At 46.2% G+C, this 18060-nt stretch overlaps 1 protein-coding gene across 2 annotated transcripts; it reads left to right on the top strand.

The window, feature by feature from the left end:
• The first annotated feature begins 1205 nt into the window (after window positions 1-1205).
• Window positions 1206-12695, top strand: Cd3e (CD3e molecule). Of its 2 annotated transcripts, none has more exons than XM_038323392.1 (9): window positions 1206-1283; window positions 1395-1497; window positions 3666-3683; window positions 5271-5285; window positions 8765-8782; window positions 9223-9435; window positions 10422-10589; window positions 11130-11176; window positions 12086-12695. In XM_038323392.1, the coding sequence occupies exons 2-9, from the start codon at window positions 1449-1451 to the stop codon at window positions 12140-12142; spliced, it is 585 nt and encodes a 194-aa protein (XP_038179320.1). In that variant the 5' UTR covers window positions 1206-1283; window positions 1395-1448; the 3' UTR covers window positions 12143-12695. The 2 variants fall into 2 exon arrangements, with proteins under 2 accessions (XP_038179320.1, XP_038179321.1); XM_038323393.1 differs by having other exon boundaries at window positions 1243-1283; window positions 1398-1497.
• Window positions 12696-18060: the final 5365 nt, after the last annotated feature.

The raw sequence follows: 18060 nt of genomic DNA, 5'->3' as shown, positions 1-18060 counted from the left end.
CTTCTGGGGCTGCCACAGCCACGTAGTCTTCTGGGGCTGCCACAGCCATGCAGTCGTCTGAGGCTGCCACAGCCATGCAATCTTCTAGGGTTGCCACAGCCATGCAGTCAGGACCTTCTATTGCAGTAGCTGTGGCTGCCAGCGGTTAATCTGCACGTGACTAGGCCTATCAGCAATCATGAATTGGGGAGGTACCTGTGCAGCCCTAAGCCTTCTCGCTGAGTTATAGGCTGTTGAGGAAATCTGGAAGAGGGGCAGTCATTTTCTTCAGTCCTGTACCAACTGAGGTGCCAGCAGATTACTACAAACATACTGCCTCACTGATACCCAGATAATCCTGGTTAAACTCAGTAGATATCATAAAAATAAAAATAAAAAGGCCAGAGAGATACCTCAACAGATAAAGACCTAAATTTGAACCTGGGACTCCCGTGATGGAGAGAGAACTGAGTCCCTCAAATTGTCGTCTGACTTCCACACACACTGAGGAATGCATGTGCCCACACATATGCACATACAACAAATCAATAATGTAAAAATTAATTAAAAACCTGAATGTATGAAGAAGACTTGTTGAGAAAGGGAAAAGAATAATCAGAAGTCATGTTATACATGTATGAAATTATCAGAGAACAGACTCAATAAAAGCTTTTTTTTCCAAAGAAAGAGATCATTGCTTATAACTCAGGAAGTGATTTTGCTAGATTTTAAATAATAATAATAACAGCTCCCTTGGTGTGTGTAAAGGTAAAGCCTTTAACATGACGTCAGGGCATAGGAAGGGAGCTGTGTAGGTAGCTCAGGGTTCAGTACCTGCTTAGCATGTTCGGTGAAAGGCCAGGGGGAGCCTTATAGCAAAATCCTGTCTCAAAGAAAGAAAGAGCAAAGCTTCTCACAGATCTTATTACTGAGCTGGCTCCATCCTGCCACTTGTTCAAAGCCAAGGAAGAAGACAGATACTAAGTGTTTCAATGTCTTCCTGCCTCAGCTAATAGGGTTATGCATAAGGAAGACGCCCTTAGTGTTGAGATGCTTTGGGTAGGGTACAGGAAGGTGTTTTTCACAGAACTCACAAAATTTGCCAGAGCATCCTTGTTCATCCTGATAGAAAGGCCGTAAGGCCCAGATTTCCTCAGTCAACCGAGGCGGAGGCCTCTGCTTGGAACATTTCAAACATTTTCAAGTGACGTGGAGCAGGCGGACCTAGAGGCCCTGCTACACTTCCTGTGTGGGGTTCAGACACCTGCCTCCCCTGCCTACTTCGGGTGCCTTCTTCAGAAATGGTAAGTCTCTCCTCGTAAAGCACCCTCCTTCTCATCCTATTATTGCAAACAGCGATCCAGAGTCTTTACATGCAGCCAGCTCGTTGAAAACTTTTCCGGTTTCCTTTTCAGAAGTAATGAGTTGGCTGTGTCCGCCATATTAGTAGAGCGAGCCTTCTGTGAAGGATGCGGTGGAACGCTTTCTGGAGTGTTCTGGGCCTCAGCCTCCTAGTAGGTGAGTAGGCAAGAATGAAGAAGGGTGGTGCTTTCCCAGGCCATTGCAAGGCTCGTAGCCTTGCCTGGTGCAGCTGGTGCTTCACTCACTAAAAGATTCAAGGAACTGTTGGTGATGTCGTTGTTAAGGGGGGTAGGGGATGAGGGCTGGAGCCCAGGTGCCGAGGAGACCGTTCAGGAGACAGGCAGAGGAAACCGCTTGGGTCGATCACATCAACAGGTCTGTCTGTCTTGAGAATGAACCCATCGGGCTATAAACTCTGCAACACTTTAGAACTGCAAAAAGAATGGGCAGAGTTAGTTCTGCTTGGTTTGGGGGAGAGGCAATAGGTAGATCTGAGTCCTGCCCAGCTTAAGTAGCTTTGAGACAAACCCTTTGTCATTCCCAGTCTTTTGAAAGTGACCAAGAGATTCCACTTAGTTTAGTCCTTTTTCTGAAGCAAGGCGTGGTATAAATTATAAATATCTGCACATGCACATGCGATATAAATAATGCATGAGTGCATAGCAGTCATTTGCTAAGTGTGTGCGCTGTGTAAAGAAAATGCTTTACACGGGTTAACCAATTCGGTTCTTACTTCTTCTTTGGAAGAAAGAGGGTACAGGCCCTGGCTTACAGAAGTTATCACGGCAGGGTTGAATAATTGTTCAATGTTAAACGGTCAGCAAGTCCTGCAGTTGATCTGGGAAACCCCGTCTACAAGACCTGTGCTCGGAACGGTTGCACTTTGTGAGCCAAAATGGCTCATGAGAGTTTTCTGTCAAAGAGCTAGAGAACACTGTTGCCGCAGCTGGGCTCCTCTCTGAGAGCCACAGCCATTGTGCCTCCATTTCCTGCTCAGCCTTGGCTTCCTTAAGCTTGAGTATACTCACATCTTCAGTGGGGTGCTGGGTGAGGTGGCTGCTGCTTGTGAGACAGAGCCTCGTGATGCAGTCTAGCTTGGCTCCTCGTAAAAACATTCTTCTGCCTTAGCCTCAAGAGTTCTAGGATTACAGGCTCGTGCAGTCCCCTACCTCAACATTCCACATTTCTGAAAAGCTTTTACGTTTATTAATCTGAGACTGGTTCAAGGAACACACTTGAAGTCCCAAGAGGCAGAATATTACTCCTGCATGAAACAGCCAAGGCATTTTCTTAGGGATTTATGGTAAATTGTACTCTCTCTTTAATTAAAACAACAGATAGATTAGATAGATGATAGATAGATAGATAGATAGATAGATAGATAGATAGATAGATAAACACAATTTTTAAAAAAAGGAGGAGAGCCTCTAAGATGGTTCAGTGGGTGAAGGTGCCTTCCGCCAAGGCTGACGACCTGGGTTTCATCCCTAGGTTCTACATGCGAAAGGAGAGGACTAATTCTTGTAAGTTGTCCTCTTACCTATCACACATGTAGGTATGTGCCCACATACCTATATACAAAATAGGTAAATGTTAACAAATGTAATGAAGGGAAGAATAAAGAGGAAAAGGGAAGTTAAGGAGACTGTTAAAGACTGAAGCTCCCTAGTAATAGGCCTTGCCTGCTATGGGGTTAGGAAAGCACCTCACCCTATACAGAAGCTGTTCTTAAACAAAGGGTTCACGCAGTGCGGGGGTGAGGGGCTGGTCACTGTAACAGATTCTAGTCAGTGCTGAGTGAGGGGACCAGAAGACCCCGGATGCACAGGCTCTAACTGATGAGTAGTCGGGGTTTCAAATATTCCTACCTCTGTCTCAAGCAGAAAACAAATGGAAAATTTGAGCTGTCCAGTTCTCAGGAGCCAGAGACCGAGAGAACTCCAACACCTATACCTACCAAGGGCTTGTTTACTTCTGAAGTCCAAGTACAGTTTTCAAAATGGAGAGTCTGCTTCAACCCTTGTTTGCTCTTTCTTGAGCCACCTAGAAAGGAGCCTCAACTTGATTAACTTCTGCTTGTTAAACACCATGCACTTGTGTTTAATGCCAGTTGTTTCCCTGCTCAGCTTCCCCTGAACTGGCTGGAAACCCCTGCCCAATAACCTGCAGTAAACATCCTGTATGGTGCATAGAAATGACTGAGCTGGTGGTGGGTGGAAAGGACGTTAGGTGCCAGTGACAATGAGACAGGAACACTACCTTTTGGTTTAGAATTTCGTTCATTCACAACATTTACTAACTCTTTTTTATTGTTTGTTTTCCAGATGGCACTTGGCAGGATGGTAAGATATGACTTCTTTCTTTGCTATGAAATCAAGCCAGTGTTCTTGGTTCAGCCATCACACTAAATAACAATGTTCCAGTCTGTAACTGAGGGATGGCATATACAACAGTAGCCGATGCAATTATAATGGAGCTGGAACGGTCCCATCACCTGGTATTTCTCTGTATCTTTTCTGTGTGTAGAGACACAGATATTTACCATTGTGTTGTGATTCCCTGTTCAGTGTAATTACATACTTCAGAGGTTTATAGGCCTGGCACAACACTCTATAGTATATAGTCTAGGTGAACAGTGGACACAACGCTCTACAGTATACAGTCTAGGTGAACAGTGGACACATACTACACTATAGTCTAGGTGAACAGTGGACACACACTACACTATAGTCTAGGTGAACAGTGGACACACACTACACTATAAGTGAACAGTGGGCACAGCACTATGCTATAGTCTAGGTGAACAGGCTGTGCTCTCTAGGTTTGTTGTATACACGTGTACTATGACATTCATTCAATGACCAAGTCACTGAAGAATGTGTGTTTCTCAGAACTGACTGTCTTTAGGGTGCAGTTTTATCAAGACTTCCCATCGAGATTCCACAGGCAACAGTGAAAGAGATTTTTCTCCCCCTTTGCCTCATAGATGTGCCCCGGGTTAGGGAAGAAAGAGACTGCAGAAAATGATGAACAACTTAAAACTGTTAAAGTTTTCAGTAGAGCTGGGAAGATGGCTCAGTTAGTAAAATATTTGTGTTAGAAGAATGAGGGCCTGAGTTAGATTCCCAAAACATACACTAAAAAAAAAGCAAGCACAATCCACGCACTGAGGAGGCAGAGACAGGAGGATCCCTGGGACTAGCTAGCCAGACTAGCCAAGTCATCAAGCTCTAGGTTCAGTGGGAGACTGTGTCTGAAAAAGCAATGAGATGGAGAGCTATTGCAGAAGGTACCCAATGTCTGCCTCTATGCACATGCATGCACTCACACACACATACACACACACACACACACATATATGCATACACACATGCATGCATAAACACACATACAGGGACACTAACATACACATAAAAAAGTTCAAAGTACCAATGGTTTTCATTCTTCTGCTTTTCCTCTTTGATATGAGGTTAGGAGAGGATGTGAGGTTGGCCAGATGCGTGTCTAGGGTGATCCTGGTTGGGGTGGCATTTGGGTGCACACCCACAACCATAATCTGAATGTGAGTATCTATGTGTGCACTAGCCTGAACTTTACATTCTAAGTCAGAACAGTTAGATCAAGACTGTCCTAATCTTGGAAGCTTCTCTGTTCAATCAGCGCCTCCAAACAGAGAGAAGCAACAGTGTGTTCAAAGCAGGCTCCTTCCCCTTCAATGTATAACCAGTGTCCACAGCAGCCATTTTTTGCATAGCCAAGAGATACAGGCTGTATAACGTAAGACTCCAAACAGCTTGTAACATACAGTCAAAGAAACTTCAAAACCCATTATGCTGAGACTGAGGGGAGTGTCCTCGCCCACCGGAGCAGGGACGGATCTCAGCAGCAGATAAGAATGTAACTGATGGCTCGTGTTGCTTCCCTTTCAGATGCCGAGGACATTGGTAAGAGGATTCGCTCTTCTCAGCTGGGGAACAAACTAATCAGACGACAGACACCATGGGAGCAAGAGCACAGTGGGAACCAGAGCTAGCAGAGGCAGGCTGGGGCATCTATGTGAGATGTGCTGGGTGTGGCCACTATCTTCCATGTCTTGCTAGAGCTATGCATGCATGCATCCTTGAGCATGCTGCTAGGGAAAGGCACACGCATGATTGTGGGTCAGGCAGCCTCTCCGCCTGCTTTTGTGTGAACTCTAAGTTCTTTGAAGGCAGAGACGGAATTTCATTTGCCTGTCCTTGGTGTCTGGCCCATAGTGGCTTCTCAGTGAAGTGTTTGCACGAATAAATGAACAGAATATTAATATTTTGCTAGTTCTTTGTCCTCAAGAAGCCAGTTGTCTTTAAAAGAAGCAAATATTTGATACTACAGTGTGCTGCCTGCAATGGGTAGGTGCAGAGAAAACGTGAAGTATGAAAAAGAGTGGCAAACTCTGCAAAGAGCTGAGGAGGGCTCAGGTGGGCGTCTTCAGCCAAGTTGAAAAGGCTTCACTTGTACTTTACGATCAGAGGATGCTTGAGGCAGAGGAGACAAAAATCTAACCCTGAGGCTTGACGGCCTTATTTGAATCCTGATTTCTTTTCCTACTTGGGTGTTAATGAATAACTTTTTTGCTGGGTGGCGGGGGGGGGGGGGGGGGGGGGGGGGGATTTCGAGACAAGGTTTCTCTGCAGCTTTGGAGCCTGTCCTGGAACTAGCTCTTTTCGACCAGGCTGGCCTCGAACTCACAGATATCCGCCTGCCTCTGCCTCCCAAGTGCTGGGATTAAAGGTGTGGACCACCACCGCCCGGCAGTGGGTAACTTCTTAATATCTGTGCCATTTAACCATTGTGTGTACAATGGAAACAACTTGTAGCATTGATGTGAGGACTTGGTGACTGATTCATTTAAGACGCAACAGTACGTGCAAGACAGAAGTCAGTAGATGGCACTTAGCTATTCCATATAATATATATATATATATATATATATATATATATATATATATATTATAGAGAGCAAACTGGCTCAGCAGTTAAGACCACTTGCTGCTCTTTCAGAGGACCAAAGTTCAGTTCCCAGGACTCGGTTTCAGGGAACTCGGCCTCCTCTTCTGGCCTTTGTGAGCACCCACGTACATGTGTGCGTACTAACAAGGAAACATACATATATACATGCACATAAAGTTTCTTTTAAATTGTTTAAAAGGGATTAACTGAGCATGGTGGTCTGCACTCTGGAGGCAGAGGCAGATGGAGCTCTGTGAGTTGGAAGCCAGCCTATTCTACATAGCAAGTTCCAGGCAGCCAAAGCTGCGTACACAGTGAGACCCTGTCTCAAAGAGAGAGGGGATGGGGAGATATATAGCTTGGAAGTTAAGCACAGACAGACTGGTTAGTACTTGAGTAGAAGAATAAATGTTAAAGTTTGTTGTGCATATATGTTCTAGCTGTTGCCCTAAATAAGGGGGGTGAAAACTTACAAATAAATAATCTAATTAATGAGAGATAAGCAATCTATAGGAAACTCAATTTCTTTTTTTTTTTCTTTTTTCTTTTTTTTGGTTTTTCGAGACAGGGTTTCTCTGCAGCTTTTTTAGAGCCTGTCCTGGAACTAGCTCTTGTAGACCAGGCTGGCCTCGAACTCACAGAGATCCGCCTGCCTCTGCCTCCCGAGTGCTGGGATTAAAGGCGTGCGCCACCACCGCCCGGCTGAAACTCAATTTCTTAACCATTTTGAAATGCCATAGATGTGTACAAACTGTCTGTGAACACGTCTGTTTCTAAACATGGACTTCCTGGTCCTTGTAAATCAACACTTTGATGTTGAATTTGGACCAGTACAGATGTAAGCAATTTTTTACATGTTTTCAGAAAAACCTCCTAAACATAGAGCAATGTCTGTTTACTTTTAGTCTATCTTATTTGTGATTTCTGATTCACAAAAGCTTTCTAGAAAACATGAATGATAAAATTATTAAGTCAAAGTCATCCTCTGTTGGGATTATACCCAGCTCCCAGCTGCTGGCTGGCAGAGCGGGCTGTGTGAAGTCCCAGGCAGAAGGCTGTGGCGTGGCTGGGTCAGAGCTCAGCTGTTTTCCATGGATGGAAGGGAGGAAAGAAAGCCACATTTTTCACGAGCATCTGCTATGTGCGTCCTCTTTCTCCTCCGGGGTTCTTTTGAGTCTCTCAAATGCCCTCTGCAGTGGTCATTTTATCTCCACTTCCCTGATGAAAAGACTTGAGGCTGGGAGCCACGGTGCAGGCCTGTAATCTCAGCCCTCGAGAGAGTGAGGCAGGAAGGCTGAAAATGTGAGGCCAGACCAGGTGACATAGCAAGACTTTGTCTTAAATAATAAAGACTTCAAAGAAAGAAAAAGAAAGAACTGAAGCTCAGAGAGGTTGAGCGCCTGGCTCCTCCTCACACAGCCTCGTCATTCATGTCCTTCCCCGGGAACGTGCTGTGTCTGAGAAAATGCCACCACCATTTTCTCTCTTCCAGTTTAGACTCTGTCGTGTCAGGGCTGTGGCGTATATCAGTAGTGTCCAGGATCCAGCCACAGGTCTTCCAGAAGGACCACTGCCAGCCCACCTCTTAGGACATTGATGCCTGCTATAGTGTTTATGAATTATAGTGGTTTTTATGAGTGAATTTCTGTTGTCTGTATCTGTAGCTCCCCCTCCAACCAAATAAGGGAGAGTTCATTATGCTCAGAGATAGGGTAAAGCCAAGTCGCTCCTTCCAGAAAGAGCCGTCCTCTTTAATCTGTGCAGAGTTCCTTGGGCCATTCTGAGGCAATGTGGAGGAAAGTATATTGAATAAGACACTTGGTCTCCATTGCAAGCAGCTTCATTAGCTTTAAGGGAAAACATCAGAGGCTGGGAATGTGGCTCAGTTGGCAGAGTGCCTGCCTGACATGCACAGAGTCCTGGGTTCAAGCCCCAGCACCACATCAACGGGACATGATGGTGTACACCTAGAATTGCAGAACTCAGGAGTTGGAGGCAGGAGGATCATAAGCTGAAAATCACCCTCAGCTTCATAACAAATATGAGACCAGCTTTGAGTGCATGAGACTTGTCTCAAACAAAAAGACAAAAATCATGGGAAACATATAGGCCCGAGAATCAGTGATTCCAACGCACGGCGGTCTTTATCTGTAAGACCTGTGACAGCTATCTGGAAGATGATTCTGGCTGAATGAGGAACAGCCTGAGAGTTCTCTGTCTTATAACTAACGCTCTAATTTCCATAGCTCGGGCTTGGGAGCACAAGCTCCTGTATTTTGAATCTGGATTATTCATGAGTATATTTGGGGGGTTTACTCCAGACCTCACCTCTCTTGGGGTGTTGGTACCTACTCCCTCTAGAAAAATATTTATGTCAAATGGAAGTGTAAACCAGGATTGTTTTCTTACTGTTCTTTCCTTTTCTCATTTGCAGATTTTGAGCCACAGAAATGTGAGTCTACAGTACTTCCTTCATTTATGTCCTGCCAGAAAGATACAGACGAGGGGATGGGTGGAGGGGAAGAGACAGACTGAGGGAGATCAGCCCCAAGAACTGAGAGCCCCTTGTTACATTCCCAACATCTATTTTAGATAGATATCAAATGAGGACTTTTGTGGACTTTCCTTCACGTCTACCTTCCCCTTTCCAACTCCCTATGTGACTGTCTACTCTCTAAAGCCACCTTCCAGAAGGTTCTCAGCCCCTCCATCTGAACACACACTCCCCTCTCCCAATTTTTCTAGTCAGGATACCTCCCTCTACCAAGCAAATCTCAACCCCAGTGCTGAAAAATCTCCTGTACCTGGCTGCCTCTTAAGAACCAATTTACCATTTGTGAAATTTTTATGGATTTCCCCTCCAAACTCCTTCCCTCTTCTCTTTTTCCTCAGATTATAAAGTCTCCATCTCAGGAACCAAGATCGAACTGACATGCCCTCTAGACAGTGATGACGTAAAATGGGAAAAAAATGACAAAGAACTGTCTGGAGAGACTGACAAACAACTGGTGCTAGGTGATTTTTCGGAAGTTGAGGACAGCGGCTACTACGTCTGCTACGCAGACGCCGCAAAGAAGAACACGTACCTCTACCTGAAAGCAAGAGGTAACTCAGGTTCCTCCCCAAACAGCTTTCTCGAGAATCCCCCAAGCCAGCCACAGTCCCTGTCATCTCAAAGCTGAACTCTGTCCCTGGCTCTCTGGGGCCACACAGTACCAGCATTTTCTGAAAAACAGGTTAAACAGTGGCCTGGGATTGTCTGGGTCACTTCAGTTGGTACTAGGCGTAAAATAGCAAGTTCCCCCAGAGGCAAGCTTGGGTCACTTGCCTTGTGACATACTCAGAATCAAGACTGAGCAGCATCAGAGATACATTTCATCAGGAGGACTTGCAGAGAGACTCAGCGCCACTACCTGAAAGTCTAACCAAGGCATCACAATAGACGATAGGAAGTGCTGCATTTATCCAGCACTGTATTTGGTTTGGAGGTTGTTTTTGTTGTTGTTTTGCTTGTTTGTTTTTGTTTTTATTTTTGTTTTTCTGGGACAGGGTTTCTCTGTGTTGCCCTGGCGGTCCTGGAACTCACCCTGTAGACTAGGATGACTTTATACTCAGATCCACCCGCCTCTACATCACGAGTGCTGGGATTAAAGGCGTGTGCAATCACTGCCCGGCTAAGTAGTGTATTTGTAATCCCTACACATGCCTCAGTTATTCAAGGGAATGGGGCACACTGAACTCCACCCCCAAGGTTTATACTGCGGGAACCTTTCCTGCCATCCCCACATCAACCATATAGCTTAAGCACATGTTTTATTCCTAATTAGATGATGGGGAAACAGAGTGGGCTGAAAATCCCCACACTCCTGAGTGATGGAGCCGAGACTGACTCCGGAGCCCCCAACCATAATCACCCATATCGCTTGTCCTTCTCGCTGGACGCTGTCGCAGGGCAGGGCTCTGGTTAGTGCTGGCAGGCGTGCAGGTGGTGAAGGAAGACTTGTCTTCCTTTGTTTCTTCCTCTTCTCCCACGTCCTGGTGTTTTCCTTTCTGGGTCACTTCTCTCCCTCCCCCGGCCCCTGCCTCTGTAGTGTGTGAGAATTGTGTGGAAGTAGACCTGACGGCAGTGGCCATCATCATCCTCGTTGACATCTGCATCACTCTGGGCTTGCTGATGGTGGTTTACTACTGGAGCAAGAACAGAAAGGCCAAGGCCAAGCCTGTGACCCGAGCAACCGGTGCTGGTGGCAGGCCCAGAGGTAAAACCATAGAGCTGGGTCAGGGAAGATTTGGCCCGGGCCAGGATGGGCAGCAACTGTACAGCAGATTCTAAACAGCTTCCATAGTGCATTCTCTGTGATGCCAAGACCCATACAGAGAGGGCTTCCCGTTCAAGATCATTCCTCTACTTCCACCCTAAAAAAAACCTCTGAAAAACAGTGCTGACCAACAATGCAGTGGGCTTCCTCAGATGCCTGACAGTGCCCTGCAGGAAGCAGATTCGACCCCCAAGCAGAACGATCTCAGGATGTTGGTTCCCACCTCTTCCCCTTCTCTCTGCCTGGAGAGAGAATGGGAGGACCTGAGCTGGAGCAAAATCACAAGTGATGAGAACAGAGTGGGAGGCCTCAGGGATGGGGCAAAGGAAAGAAAGGAAGACAGATGGCTGGATGGAAAAGCGAGATTAGAAGAAAGGACAGAGATGACCCGCCCTCCCTTGGGCTGGATCCCCTAGCTACCATCTTCACTGCAAGACTGGTGTTCAGCACGGAAACAATATATTCCTTCTTTTTCTGCAGGGCAAAACAAGGAGCGGCCACCACCTGTTCCCAACCCAGACTATGAGGTAACGGGATACAGTGGGCAGAAAGTTGGAGGGGGCTCCTTCTAGAGAGGAGTCCAGCTGGGACGGTCCATGTTATCTGAAAGACACTTTAAGCTGCTCACCCAGGGCTCCCAGACAGGCTACCCCTGTGCCTTCTCTGCCTTCTTCATATTATTCAGGACTATCTCCAAGGCTGTTTGGCTTCCACAACCATGTAGAGCCAGGGGATTAGAGGAAGAGAGACATCTCTCTTTCTCTCACTTGTTGGTTGTCTGAGATTCGGCCGTGGAGGATAACACCTACGCAAATGCTAACCTGATAGATGAGAATGGTGTTCTGGCAGACTCCAGTGCTGTCAACCGGTCATTAAAACAGGGCAGTGCTTGATGAGTAAATAGCCCCTAGTTTCCCTCCATTATGCACACACAGACACACACACACATGTACACATGACACACCACACACACACACACACACACACACACACACACACCACATGCATGCACAGTCAGGCACTATAGCTCTTCCCCACCAGGCCACCATCTGACTTCGCAACCAAAGAGTTAATTAATACCTGGCGCCGGGGCTTCCTTCTTTGTGACCGTGCACTAGCAATTGCTAAAATTTTTCTCTATCACGCTGGACAAATTGAACAAAATTTGACCACCAGGAATGGGGTATTTAGTGTTCCCTCAGGAACTCCAGTTAAGTTTGACAAAAGTGCTAGAGGTGAGTTCTTACAATCTTCATTACTGGGTTAGGAAGCTTCCAGAAGGAGGTGGCTGGCTCAAATCTGTACCAAGTTACAACTAGACTCCCCTGACTCCAAGCCCAGAGGTCTTACCCTGAAGACAGCCTACACCCCAGTGCTTCTTCCTTCGTATCTCCTTCCTCCCGCCCTCCTAATCACTGCTCCTGTTCTACCCTTAGCCCATCCGCAAAGGCCAGCAGGGCCTCTATTCTGGCCTGAATCAGAGAGCAGTCTGACAGAAAGAAGGGACGCTGCCTTCCGTGGACTCAGATCCAGCCCTCTGAGCACCCTGCTATTCCCTGTTCTCTGGACAAATTGTGGACCCCACAGAATTGTTCTTCAGCCATCTGGTGAACACGTTCTGGAGCCTTGCCTCTGCTTCCTCTCCTGCCTCCTCTGCTAGTGTTCAGTACTGGGACATTGCTGCCTCGATATCCTCTGAAGCATCATGGATGATCAGACCCTCAGCCAGCCATCTTGTCGGGATGCTTATTCCAGCCCCTCAGTCCCTACCAGCTCCTTCCTTTTGCACAGATGTTATCTTAGCCGCCAGTCCCCTCCTTTCCCTGCATATAAATTGGCCCTCTTCCCCAGCCCTTCCCTATAGCTTTCTGTATTTCCAACTCTATGTTTTACACCCTTCTCTGAGAATGGAATGGGTGATCTTTGGCAGAGGTCCTAGCCCAGCAGGTGCTGTGAGCCCCTTTCCAGGTTTTATCTTAAATCTTTAGATAGTCATCTGCATCTCTGTGAATATACCAGAATCCTCTCCGCTAATGGCAAAGCAATAAAGTGTGTTGACTAGAAAAGTTACCGTCCCTTTTTTCTGGAAGGTCCTAAGAAGCAGCCTGTGTCCTAAAGCAATTCAGACTCTCCCCAGGGACTCAATACAGTGCTTGCCTATTGGAGGGGGTGGGCACTCACTGCCCTCCACATGCATCAAATCATCAAAGGTGTCTAGAGTGATGGGGGGGGGGTCCCTGATGGAGTGGTTGGTCCATAAAATGAATAAGACAGAGGGGACCTGAAAGGTCGGTGGAGGTACCAGAAAAGAAGGGAGGGTGCAGAGGGAGTTGGAGCAGAGGGAACACAGGCAGCTCTCAGCTCTCAGCTGGCTCCTGCCCTGGAGGCAGCTGCCTGAAGCCCCAGACAGTGGTTAAGCAGCAGGATGTGGGCTGCGCTGGGAGTGAGGTTGAGAGAGGCACAGTGGCAGCCAGAGAGCAGACGTTGGAGGCCCATGGGGTGAGGGTTTGGTTCTCAGTCTCCCACACACACTGCTTGCTGGAGAGTGGAATCCAGAGCCCAGGCTTACTTCTCTCCCTTTCTGCCCTTAGACACATCCCTGCAACTTCAGGGCTCTTCTTACATGACATCTGGCTTCTGAGATGGGCTGCTCTCTGCATGCTGTTCTTGCTCAGCCTCAGACTTGTTAGTAGACAGCCACTATTTGTTGCTCTCCACTGATGTGTCACTTTTTCTCTCAAGGCCTTGGTGATTTTGCTTATCAACAGTGGCTAATAGGCAGGCTGGCTGGGGTAGGGGGAGATTTTGTTCAGCATATATTTGATTGTGTCCAGTCATAGACATTCATAGCTCAGCATGGCAAAAGCATTAACGGTTGGTGTTCGCTGAGTATTTTCTATGCTCCAGAAATTGTTATTAGCCCCATGTGTGTTTTCTCGCTTCATCTTCATAGAGACTCCACAAGATAGATGTTTTCATCTTCCATCTATAGCAGGTTCAAAGAAGTTAAGTCATTTGTCCTCAGACTAGCAGAGATCCTCGTGCCTCTGCCTTCTGAGTGTTGAGATTAAAAGTATACACTGCCAGCTGGGTGGTGGTGGTGCACGCCTTTAGTCCCAGCCCTCTGGATCTCGGAGTGAGTTCCAGGATATCCAGGACTACACAGAGAAACCGTATCTTGCCAAACAAAAACAAAAACAAACAAAAAGTGTGCACTGCTGTGCCCTGCTTCTAACGCCAGCACTCAGACACCTACCCACTATGACTGTGACCATAAGCAATGCTCTTTCTCCTGGGAGGAGATGGACGTGGAGCTGAAACCCAGGGTCCACTTTCTACCTGGGGTGGATGAAGGCAGATGCTGCGTCAAGGAGGACAGTAGATGTCAGTGCGGATCACAGCGCTTGCTCCATAGAGCAACAGCTTATTCTAGAGCCTGCACGATGGCTCAGCAGATAAAGGCGCTTGCCACCAAGCCTGAAGCCCTGAGTTTGCTCCCCAGAACCTAGATGGTAGAAGGAGAAACCCAACTTACGTAAATTGTCCTCTGACTGTTAGTCCTACTAGGTGGAAAAGAGATCACTACCACAAATTTTAAGCCAAATTTGAAGCAAGTTTATCCTCATCCCAAACTGGCATCCTGACAGAATCAGACATCACAGAATATTCCTATGACCTACCAGGGGAGGCCTCTGGAGATGTTTGCTGCTTTTCTCAGCATGGCAGTTCACGCTGAGAGTCTGAGAAACCAAAAGCACACCTCAGAGCCTTGGGCTGTCTCAAAGTGCTCACTTCCTGAGGTGGCCTTTCAGCCCTGGAGTCTCAGAGTAAGGGTTCAGCTTTAGAATTGGGATGGATGGTCTGATCTCACCGGGGCCAGGCCCATACTCGGGATTTCCAGAGTACAGTTCCAAATTATACTAGGAGTTTATAAAGGCAAAACCCACAAGACTACATACTTCCCATCTTCATCCAATCAAAGGCAAGAGTACATCCTGACATACTTCCTGCTTATGTGTGATCAAGCACATCACGTGCAATTGAACAGCCATGTTCAATTATTTACAGAGGCAAAAACACAGGACTTGTTATCTTACATGAACAACAGCCCCCAATGTTCCAGGAAGTTTTCTGTCCTTGGGCAAGTGGGATTTAGAGGTTAGGGGCGTTTTTGCTTTATAGATCTCTTAAGCAGAGTAATTTAAACTTAAAACATAATTTAACCCTAACATGGCCTCCACATGTGTACCATGAAGTGCACATACACACATACACACACACACACACACAATTTCTTTTTATAAAAATATTTATTTATTCATTATGTATACAGTATTCTATCTGTGTGTATGCCTGCAGGCCAGAAGAGGGCACCAGATCTCATTACAGATGGTTGTAAGCCACCATGTGGTTGCTGGGAATTGAACTCAGGACCTTTGGAAGAGCAGGCAATGCTCTTAACCACTGAGCCATCTCTCCAGCCCCACACACAATTTCTTAAAATGAAAAGAAAGGGAGGGGCCTGGAGAGAGGGCTCCGTGGTGAAGAGAACTTGCTGCTCTATCACGGCATCTGCATCCTATCCCAGCATCCATGTGAGACCTCTCACAACCTCCTGTCACTTGCTCCAAAAGATCTTAAACCCCCTTCTGCCTCCTTGGGCACCTACACACATGCAACATACAAAGCTACTTCCAGGGCCCTGAACAAATGGTGGACGCTATTGGGTTGACTGCCCTACTTTGCCTACGTCAAGGTAGGCCAATTTTCCCAAGTTCCTCATCACAGGAAACTCTCTCAGACCTCTTTCAAAATGGAAAAAATAAAAGAGAAATCACTTATCCTGAGCCAAATATGAGGGCCTCATCCCTAAACACTGATCCAGGTTGCCCTTCCTGTCATGTTCCACTCTGGAACCTGTGTGTGGGCGGGTGTGGCTTGAAGGCCAGAGCAGGACAACAAGCGTCTCTCTCATCCACCACCTAATTGCCTTAAGAGAGGCTGGCCAGACAGCTCTTAGGGTCCAATGTCTCTGTCATAGCCATTCTCAGCTTTTCAAACTGCTGCTGGGGATTTGAACTCAGGTTCTCATGCTTGCTTTGCAAGCGTTCTTAACCACCAGGCCATCTTTCCAACCCCAGCCGTCATTATTTCTTTGTAGTCACCAAACAAAATAAAGTCATAAATGAATGTGTTTACCAAATGCATTGGTGGAAACAGCAGGTAGGCGAGCTACAACAAAGGAATGTCTAGATTTCAGACCCAATCTGATGACATTCTTGCTTTGGGGTTGGAGGAAGTTATTGGGCTGTTGATGGCCCAAGAAAATCGAGCTGCTAATTCTGCAGCGTTCCAGCTCTCCACAGTCACAGGGCACAAATCAGTCTGCACAGTCTTCAACATAGATAGGCCTTCTTCAGGGAATGCCACGTCCCAAGGCTAGCAGGCTGGAGATTAAGTGGGATTCAGAATGCACCTTACCTTACTCAGGACCAGAGAATTGCAGGTGCAACATATAGGTGAGACAGTGGGAAAGAGGAATTCAGGCTACAAGAAAATCAAGAAGAGAATGAATAACAGGAATTGAATTTGCCCTCCTACCTGGGGCATTAAAACATGAGACAGACAGATTAAAACTGTAATATGTAAGAAGTTGGGCCGGTTGTGGTGGAACACACTGGTAGGATTTGCTGAAGGAACTGAAGGCAGGAGGATCACGAATTCGAGAACAGCCTGGACTATACATTTTTTTTAAAAAAAAATGCCAGGCAGTGGTGGCTCACGCCTTTAATCCCAGCACTCAGGAGGCAGAGGCAAGCAGATTTTTGTGAGTTCAGAGCCAGCCTGGTCTACAAAGTGAGTTCCAGGGCTACACAGAGAAATCCTGTCTCAAAGAAAAAAGAAAAAGAAAAAGAAAAAGAAAGAAAAGAAAAGAAAAAACTAAAAAAAAGAAAAAAGTTGGACAATAGGCAACAATAGACAGTGTCCCTGAGATAGTAAACAAAGAGGACCCCGAGAAAGAGCTTCCCTGCCGTGGCACAGGAAGGGAGAACCAAGGCAGAGTCTAGAGATCTCTGTGAAGCAAGCAGGCAGAGACAGAGGGCAAGACTTGTAGTGTTTTTGGAGAGCATAGGGGTCTAACAATCTGAGGGGGAGCCCCTCCTATCTTCAGCTGAAGACTGAGCAACACACAGAAAACACTGCAGTTACTTGGAAGGATCTGGAGGAAGCCTTGTGGCCACCAGGGTTGGATATAGTTGCTACAGTTTCATAGCACAAGGCTGGGAAGAGCTGGAGGCTCCATGGCAAAAGAGGCAAGTAATCGTGGAAGCCAATGCACCAATCCCATTCAGGAGGGTTCTGTCCTCAGCACCTAAACCTCTTACAAAGGTTCCATCTGCTAATAATCTGAGTTGGGGAAAACAAAGATGAGATAGGCTGGGTGTGGCCATACACTCCAGTAATCTCAACTCTTGGGAACAAGAGGCAGGAGGACTGCTGCAAGTTTAAGGCAGCCTAGACCATGGGCAGGGTCCAAGCCAGCCATGAATAGATAAAGAAAGCTTGTGTCGAAAAATAAATTCCTGGGAGAGGGTACAAATATGCAAGTCCTTAACAGTATGATAACTTGAAGGTTAATAGATTTCACAGCCTAAATTAAACTGATACATTCCTTGGATAATAAGGAAGATATTTCAGGGCTTCTTACATTGTTTTTCTACTCAAAACCCCTTTTCGCTTAAGAATTTTTTACACAACCCTGGGTAAATAGGTATATAAAATAGGTATACAAATAAAATATTTACCAACAGTAAATCATAAGCATTTTTATTTAAGAAAAAGTTTTGGGAGCCAGCAGGATGGCTCAGTTTGTAAAGTGGTGTACTGCCAAGTCTGAAGACAGATTCCCCCAGAAACTCACATGTGGAAGGAAAGAACTAACTCCTGAGAGCTGTCCTCTGACTGCCACATGGGCATGCGGCACGTGCAAATATTTTTAATTACAAAAATTAAAACAATTCTTTGGTATACGTGTGTGTTACCATTTATTAGAGGTGAAAGATGGGGGTCTGGAGAAATGGATCAGTGATTAAGAGGAACTGAGTTTGGCTCCCAGTACCCTCTTCAAGTAACTCCAGTCTGGGAAACCAGACACCCTCCTCTGCCCCTGCTGGTACTGCACAAACCCACACACAGACATACACATTTAATTAAAAATAAAAATGTCAAAAAAAGACGTCTTTATTTTAAGATGAAAGATAGATATGTTCATTTATTTCTGAATAAAGAAAAATCTTGGCTGAATATTTTATATCAAGAACATATAGCATCGTCAATGTTTTTAGAGTTGATCAGCATTTTTACTTTTAGGGCTGGAAATATAGCGCAGTTGGTAGAGTGCTTGCCTGCT

Source organism: Arvicola amphibius, chromosome 3 (genome assembly GCF_903992535.2).
Source record: "Arvicola amphibius chromosome 3, mArvAmp1.2, whole genome shotgun sequence".
Taxonomy (NCBI): Eukaryota; Metazoa; Chordata; class Mammalia; order Rodentia; family Cricetidae; genus Arvicola; species Arvicola amphibius.
The sequence above is the reverse complement of the archived record's forward strand: the minus strand, read 5'-3'. Positions and strand labels throughout refer to the sequence as shown.

Coding starts and splice junctions, on each gene's coding strand:
- Cd3e (XM_038323392.1), top strand. CDS start 1,449: ATGCGGTGGAACGCTTTCTGGAGTGTTCTGGGCCTCAGCCTCCTAGTA. Junction 9,436..10,421: donor CCTCTACCTGAAAGCAAGAG/GTAACTCAGGTT, acceptor CTGCCTCTGTAG/TGTGTGAGAATTGTGTGGAA. Junction 10,590..11,129: donor TGCTGGTGGCAGGCCCAGAG/GTAAAACCATAG, acceptor CTTTTTCTGCAG/GGCAAAACAAGGAGCGGCCA.